We start from the raw sequence: 8,588 nt of genomic DNA on the forward strand, positions 1-8,588 counted from the left end.
AACTCCTGGCTTTACGTGAGGGTCTGATGCGGGCGGCTCGGTTGGGGTTTTCTTTGACGCGTGTGGAGACAGATTCCTCTGTTGTGTGTTCTTGGATTAATTGTCCTGATCATATTCTTATGTTTAAACCAATTGTTGAGGAGATTATTTCTCTTTTAGCCGCTGTTGGTGGTGGTTCTTGCTGTGCCATTTCGCGTGATGCGAATGGTGTGGCCCACGCACTATCTAAGTCTGTTACTAGTTTTAGTGGGGGTCATTTGTGGACAGATGCTTGTCCTAGATTTATTAGTGCTCCTGTAACAACTGATTTGATTTGAATAAATAACATACTTTCTTTCAAAAAAAAAAAATGATTGGAGGAAAGGAGAAAGAGAGAGGGACTTATAAATATAATTAGATTTAGAGTTGTCTATTTTAAAAATATAATTAGGTATATATAGATTTTATTATAAAAGATATTTATAATAAAAAATAATTATTTGTTATGTGTATATTTTTTTCAATAAGTATTTATTTGTTACTTTATAATTTTTTTCTTCAATAAATATCTATGAAAATACTTGTTAACTTTAGATGTAGGTTTAAATAGATTTATGAATAAAATTAAAAATTTATAAAATGAAGAGAACTAAAAAGAGAAGAGAAAAATAATTTTAAAGTTTTTAGAGTGTCTTATATTTTAATTTTATATAAATATATAAATATTACTAAATAGTATATATTAAATTTTATTTATATATATATTAACTCTAATAAAATATATATACTAATTAATATCATTTTTTTTTAAAAAAATAAGTAGTATAAATTTATTTATATACTACTTAATATATATAATCTTAATTAGTATAAATTTTAGCATAAATAAAGTATTTATATACTTCTTAGTATCACTTTTTTTTTTTTTCTAATTAGGAATTGTGTATTTATACATCTGCAATATTAGGATAATATACTATATACTGTATATATTTTAGACTTTTTGTTCAATAATAAAAGAATTTATATATTCTACATATACTAAAGGGTTTTTTTGATGTAAAAATTTCTATACTATATACAATGCAAAGATAATCATAAGATAGATACCTCATAATATATAGACTCTTTTAAATTTAATAATTTTTATTTAATATTATGTAAGTTACAAATCATTGAAATTCGGTATATCAACAAAAAAAATTATCAGATATCGTTATTAGTGGAATTAAATAGCGGGTGTCATATAACTTAAGAAAATAAGTTGTAAAAAATATCGCTAACTAATTATAAAGTGAGACTTATGAAAGGTGCTGAGCATCACTGGTACCCAATAAAACTTTTTTTTATAATTAAGTTCATAATGGTGTATAGTTGTCAGGCCCGGCCCTGGGCATAGGCGGGCTAGGCCTGTGCCTAGGGCCCACCCAGTCTAGGGGCCCAAAATTTTTTTTTTCTTCTTTTAAAATTATACATTTTTTTTACCGATTTTGAAAAATACCACATTTTTTCTAACAAAAGGACCCAAATTTTTTTTTTTCCTATGGCCCACTTTGTTTCAGGGCCGCCCTGATAGTTGTGTGAATTCCCCAAAATAATACTATGTGAAGGAGTAAACTAAAATTGGGGGAGCAAATTCAAAAAAATATAAAAAACAAAAAAAAACAAAAATTGAGATATTTCTCTCATTGAGATAATTATTATCTTAGGAGTATGACATAAAACTTTAACAAGTCCCTAAAATTGAATACAGAGTCGGGCGGCAGGGGAGGCGTTTCTTATCTTGTTAAAGTCTCTCTCGAATGGCATTTTCCGTTGTCTCCTTCAACCCCATATCTTCGTCATTTGCTTCTTCAGTTTCATTTTCGAAACCATATCTCTGCTCTATCAAGACTCATTTCCATGGTTTAACTCTGGCTACTCCGATCTCCAATAAGCCACTGGTTGTTTGCTGTTCCACTTCCGATATGGGTTCCGCCCCTGACTCCATGAGTCTAAGGTATTAAAGGTCAATAATTGTATTAACAATTATGGTTCTTTGTCATGTTTGAGTGAATTTTTTGTTGGGTGTCTTAACTGTTTGTAAAAATGCCCAAGTGGAATGGCCGGCAGCACTTTTTTTCCCCCTTTCCCTTGGCGCTGTTGTTATTCATTGTGAATTTTTTGCATGGGAATTCCCTTACTTTCTTTCGAGAAGTGACTGAAACTTTATTGCTATAGTACAATTGGAGAAATAGAGTTATGGCTTTATGAAAATTGCGCTTTAAATAGACACGGAAGTAATATATCAGCCATAAACAGTTGCTCTGTTTTTTTTTGTTTTTACTTTGGTAATGCTCTTGTTACTTTTAGCTTCGGCTTACGCTAGTCTAAGATTAACCCAGGTTCTTTTATGGAGCAAACAGAAGATTTTGAACTATACACGAGGCTAGTTTGTTTATTAGTTGATGATACGAAGGATAGCACATAATTATTGTTATGAATGAACCTTTCTTAAAGAATGATACTTTGAAGCTTCTTCTACCTCAGTGTATAAGTTGGTTGGAATTTTTCTGAAGTCATGAGAAATGCATATAAATTTGTCGGGTAGGGAAAGGAGAGGTTATCAAAAGAGAGGTAGACATTATAGGTTGTTGACTCTCGTACTTGATATGTTTGTTCTTTGGTCAATATTTGGTTATTGTTGTTATATTGCTTATTTTCGTTGAATTTTTGTGCTTTCTTCCACATTTTGTTTCGTACTCATTTTGTTAACTTCCATGGTTTGTAACAGGCACCCCCAAATGTCATCTATGTCACCATTTGGGGTGACAATGAACGAAGGGGGTGTGTCAAGATCATCGCATAAATGGCAAAGGGTCTTACTTAAAGTAAGTGGAGAAGCACTTGCCGGGGATCAGGCACAGAACATTGATCCAAAGGTGAGTTTTCAGTGTTTTTATTCACCCGTATTTATGTATATATATCTATATATAATATATATATATTTATTTATATATTTCCTGATGTTGGTCTTTTACACCATCTCTTATTATAGATTACAATGTCAATTGCAAGAGAGGTTGCAGCTGTGACTCGACTTGGCATTGAGGTAAATTTATAATCCTTTCTGTCATATATATGAGGTCATGTGTATACATTGAATAGAATGAATGCATGAACAGGTGCAAACATAAAATCACAAAAGCAGTCACAATTATAGTACCTTTTAGCCTTTTACTTGTTTCTGCTGTTCTACATGTCATAGAACTTCAACTTCTAGCTGCAGTAGTTTTTTTCTCAATTCCAGAGTCATCTTTGAGCTCAATCATTTAAAAAGATTTTTACGGGAAAGAAGCTATTATTGAAACTATGAAACTGTGAAGCTGAATAGAAGAACTGTTTAAATAAAAATTGACCTATTCCATTTATCACACCATCTCAAATGCAAATTAGACTTAACTGATCTAGGTCTTGTTTTTTAACAATACGAAAATTTCAATATTCTGGTTACTTTCACCTGTATAAAAAAGAACTCTTAAAAATGTGTTAGGTTGCAATCGTGGTTGGTGGTGGAAACATATTTCGTGGATCTTCGTGGGCTGGCTGCAGTGGTCTAGACCGTTCCTCAGCTGATTACATTGGGTAATTTCTGTGTTTGGAATATTGAATTGAATGAATGCAGCTTCAATTCTTGGAATCATTGTGTAGATAGACACATTTTACATGCTTTCAAGTTATTTACCACTATCTAGTTCTGTTCTATACATTGCTTATCCACTTTGGCTGAGAGTGGTCTGGAACTCTACGTTTTATTATATCATATACATATTATCATGGTTTATTATGATTCAAGGGCACCAGGTAGCTCAAATGGCCAGATGTGTGGTTTTCTGCCACAAGGTCTAAAAGTGCCTCTTGGGTTCCTCTGTTCTTATATGGTTAGACAAGGAGCCTCATTTGTTTTTAAAAAAAATATTTATGATAGAAGGACAACAAAGCTATGCAACATATCCCTTTGCTATGCAAACATACATTAATTTGTCTAATAATAGCTTGTTAATTGGAACATTTAATCTTATAATTTATAAAAGAATGCAGCTTTCCATAGTTTCTTATTTAAAAACAAAAACAAAAACAAAAACAAAATGCAACTTTCATTGTTGGATAAGAATAGAAAACACAGGCTACATACAATTTACTGATGCCTACAGAAAAGAATGCATTGTGGATTGTGATTTTTTACTTTTACCGCTTTGCTTTTGCTGATCTATTAGTTGGTCCTCGAGAGACACTCAATTTTAATACCAAAATAATTGAATGTTTACGCATGTCAAAAATCCCCTACAAGTCTGATCTATTTCTTCACTTGCTATTTATTGGGCGTGTTTACAGGATGCTAGCTACTGTCATGAATGCTATATTTCTTCAAGCAACAATGGAGAGCATTGGCATCCCAACTCGAGTGCAGACTGCATTCAGAATGTCAGAAGTTGCAGAGCCTTACATACGCCGGAGGGCTGTGAGGCATCTTGAGAAAGGGAGAGTTGTAATTTTTGCAGCTGGGACTGGAAATCCATTTTTCACCACAGATACTGCTGCAGCCCTTCGTTGTGCAGAAAGTATGTTGGGTTGTGTTTTCAGTTTTTAGAATTGTGTTTTCAAAAGTGAGAATAGAAAACAGTTTTTTATCATTTTAAAAATTTAATAGTGTTTGGGTAATATTTTCTAACTATTTTTAGAAACTTTTTAGTAAAAAAAAAAATTCAATATTCTACACCATACCACGACATGAACCCAACACCACCCTGGTCCTAGATCCAAAACCGGCCCCAGGACCCTGACTTGGGTCCCGGACCAGAACCCAGGACCCAAACCTAAACCTCGGACCCTTGTTTCTAAAATATTTGGCCAAACGCACCTTGTTAGTTTCTGAAAGTTTTTTTCTGGTTTTATAAACTGAAAACAGTTTTTAATTTTTGAAGCCAAAAGCCACTAAGTAATCATTTATTGAATGCTCTATTTTATTGAGTTCCTCCAATGCATATTATAATGTCAACTGATTATATGTCTCTATAGAAATTCCAAAATTTTCTTTTCTATTTATTTATTTTGACACCAAGTTCTCTTTAAACTAGTCTGTTCAGGTGTATAGTAGTCCTATTTATTTCAAAAGCTAGTGATTTGGCCTCTGAATGTGTTGTGAAAATGCTTTTTTTGTTTTGATATTTTTGAACTGATTAGTAGCATTCAATTGTTGGTCCAGTTAATGCAGAAGTTGTGCTGAAAGCTACAAATGTTGACGGGGTCTACGAAGAAGATCCAAGGTGCAACTCAAACGCTCGTCTTCTTGAAAATCTGACTTATCAAGAAGTGATTTCGAAAGAACTATCAGTTATGGACTTGACTGCAATTACTCTGTGCCAAGAAAATAATATTCCCGGTATCTTCAGCTGCCACTATTTAACTTTGAATAGTATATCAGTATTCTTGCTCCTGAAAAATAAAAAGCTAAACTTCTTTCAATTTATGCAGTTGTTGTCTTCAACCTAAACAAACCAGGAAACATCTCAAAAGCCATCAAGGGAGAGAAGGTTGGCACTTTGATTGGAGGAAGAAAGAATTCCGAAATGGCAAGTGCATGAGAATTCGCTTTTTCCGTTCTAAAATTGTAGTGCAGAAGAATTGAGAGTAGATTATTACTGAATCTAGTTAGAGATGAACTTGGATTGGGTATAGTATGAAGGTTTAGTTTTCCTTGTAAATAATCCTTGAGGAACATTAGGAGGAGAATAGTCTTTTTATCTTCCAAATTTTGGCTTTCATGTATTTATTTTCATCCTACTTAAGTTTGATATATTTATTGGAGCTTGTAATCATTTCCACCAAAAATGCACACGCTTTGACTTACTCCAAATATTAGACGAACAGAATAGACCCTAGAGTAAAATATTGCCACAATAAGTGGCTATTAAAGGGACAAGTTGGGCTTATATTATTGTTGTCATATTATTGGTGACTAATTTCGTCTTTATCACAAACTGTTTAGTGCAGTGACATTTATGGCATGTTTGGTTTAGTGTAATGGGAATTGTAATGAAATTATTATTACCATTATATTATTTGTTTTCATTTTTAAACTTTTATAATGGCTTTACATTATAATGGTTGTATTGTAATTCCGGTTACATCATAAAACTAATGTAATGATAATTACATTGTTAGAAAATATTTTTTTTACTCTTTTTTATTACTTATTTTTTTTTAAATTTTAAATATTACAAATAATAAAACTAAGAGTATTTTTATCAATATACAACTTATTTTATTTGATTACAATGTTCTTTATAGAGTTAAATCAAACATCATAATACCATTCCTATAACAATTATTATTCTATTATATTACTATTCATATTACAATTACTATTCTCATTACATTATATCAAAGCAAACACCACCTTATATTTGTGCTCACAAACATTAGCATTTATTGGAGTTTAATTCTGATCTTAATGTCCATTTGTTTAATTCACACTATGAAAATACTCGAGATTAAATATTATTGCGGAAATTATTACCTTCATTCAAAAAAATAAATAAATAAAAAACAACAAATAATACGGAATTATTATTATTATTAACTCAAAATTCCGTTCGATGCCCATGGTTGATAATACAGCAAATAATAACTAACTTTAACACATAATATAAGGAAACGTAAGTTACGCTCCCTCTTTCTGAGTGTTCTATCTACTATTACACGTTGAAGTTTCTAAAGCTCCTAAAAGCCAAAAAAAAATAAAAAGTTTACTAAAGTTAGTAATCATAGAAAAATGAAAAGAAAATTGTGAGATACTGTTGTACTAAAATTTCACATCAAACTAAAATTTAATAAATGATCCTCAACAACTTTTTAGATTGAAGATAAACAAGTATATATCCTCAATCATCCATCCACCAAAAGAAAAAGAAGTCCTTATATAAATTACTCATACAACTTCTGGACAAGCTGATAACGATTCCAAAAGAAATTAGCTACAAAAATTACAAAAGGCCAAAGGTATGCAACTTCCAACTACATTGTAACAATTGTAACAAATAACAACTACAATTACAAGTGCAACTACTTTTAACTTTCTCAATGTTTGTTTTTTTGTTTTGTTTTTGTTTTTTTTTTTTTCTCTTCCTACTTCTAAAAACTACAAACTCATTTAAGGAAGTCGGTCAAATATACCGGCAAAACAAAAATTATTTCTTAAAAAAAATATTATATTTAAAAATATAACTACACTAGGAGAGGAATAAAAAATATAAAGAAAAGTCAGTCGAATACAAAAATCTTTACCAGCTGAGGTTTAAAAGTCAAACAAATTGTTGAAGATGTCAGATGACGAAGGACTTGGGGAAATCAATGGAGCCGAAAGCAAGCCTGAAGGGCTCGGCATAAAGCTGTTACTATTATGCCAAAACGGACTCAGATCATTTAAAAACGAAAGATCCGTCAACGGCGAGAAAAACCCAGATGAAATCGGCTGCAAAGTCGCCGGTGCCGGTGATAATATACCCGGAAACTGACCCAATTCAACCCCCTCTATCATATCCCATAAATCTCCACCGCCGCTGCCGCTGATCCCGGGCCTCTCCCTGTCCCTATCCCTATCTGACGGGCTAGTCTTCTCAATTGAGGCCAGCCTTGCTGCCGGGGAGAGATCTCCGGCACCGGAAGGGGATGGCGCCGGCGGGGAAGGCCCAGTGAGACGCTGGACTACGGACATGAAATCGGATACTTCGGCGTGGATGACTTTAGGGGAGACTGTGTAGATTATAACAGGCTCATGTCGTTGTTGTTGTTGTTGGTAGTCATCCGCCGGAGGCGGAGGATACCGGAACTGTGGGTGTGGGTGGGGGTGCGGAGGTGGTTTCCGGATCTTGTGGGATTCTTTGTTGACTTTTAATGGAGTGGGGCGTGGGCCTTGGAGCTGAGGGGATCTCTTTGGCGGCGACGGAGGCGGTTGCTGCTGCTGCTGCTGCCAGTAGCCACCGCCGGAGAAATCTGGTGGAGTGTTCATGAAACTAAAAGGGAAGAGAATTTGGAGTTTGAGGAGAGAGTTTTAGAGAGAAAAGAAAATTGGTTGTTGGTTATGGTTATGTAGTTAATTGGGTGGAGAATAATCTATGAACAAATAGATATTAAAATATTTATTTTATGTTACTCATTGACTTAAAAGGGCCATTGACTAAGAAAATAATGCAAAACTCAACCTTTTTTTATCATTTAATAACCTATCAACTATGTTCAAAAAAATAAAAATAAAATAACCTATCAACTTGTAACTAAAATTCATATTATTAATTCCCAGCAAAATAATAATGTTTCTCATTGAAACACTAATGTACCGTAAACTACGTAATAGTTGAAACATGTGAATACTATTTTTATTCCATAGCAACTCATTAACTAGTCATATAGTACCTTTTCTTTGCTAATTTATCAGCTAAAGGATTAGCTTGTCTTGAAACATAAACGAGAATTAGGCTAGGGAAAGAAGCTCTAATCTTGCTAACAATATCCTTAGGAGGCATTATTTTAACCACAATCACCTTAGAGCTACTTCAGCATATAAAATT

The 8,588-nt window shown here is 33.0% G+C and overlaps 2 protein-coding genes across 2 annotated transcripts; one reads left to right on the forward strand and one right to left on the reverse strand.

Annotated features, from left to right (window-relative positions):
* The first annotated feature begins 1,606 nt into the window (after window positions 1-1,606).
* LOC115714977 (uridylate kinase PUMPKIN, chloroplastic) lies at window positions 1,607-5,875 on the forward strand. The gene is made up of 7 exons (XM_030643751.2): window positions 1,607-1,978; window positions 2,753-2,900; window positions 3,017-3,070; window positions 3,512-3,603; window positions 4,354-4,580; window positions 5,225-5,401; window positions 5,494-5,875. The coding sequence occupies exons 1-7, from the start codon at window positions 1,782-1,784 to the stop codon at window positions 5,601-5,603; spliced, it is 1,005 nt and encodes a 334-aa protein (XP_030499611.1). The 5' UTR covers window positions 1,607-1,781; the 3' UTR covers window positions 5,604-5,875.
* A 686-nt stretch (window positions 5,876-6,561) lies between these two features.
* On the reverse strand, window positions 6,562-8,169 carry LOC115712090 (protein MKS1). The gene is made up of 2 exons (XM_061114143.1): window positions 7,306-8,169; window positions 6,562-6,741 (listed from the first exon to the last, which is right to left on the reverse strand). The coding sequence occupies exon 1, from the start codon at window positions 8,027-8,029 to the stop codon at window positions 7,316-7,318; it is 714 nt and encodes a 237-aa protein (XP_060970126.1). The 5' UTR covers window positions 8,030-8,169; the 3' UTR covers window positions 6,562-6,741; window positions 7,306-7,315.
* Between the last annotated feature and the right edge of the window lie 419 nt (window positions 8,170-8,588).

The sequence above is a fragment of the Cannabis sativa genome, chromosome 4, assembly GCF_029168945.1.
Source record: "Cannabis sativa cultivar Pink pepper isolate KNU-18-1 chromosome 4, ASM2916894v1, whole genome shotgun sequence".
Classification (NCBI taxonomy): Eukaryota; Viridiplantae; Streptophyta; class Magnoliopsida; order Rosales; family Cannabaceae; genus Cannabis; species Cannabis sativa.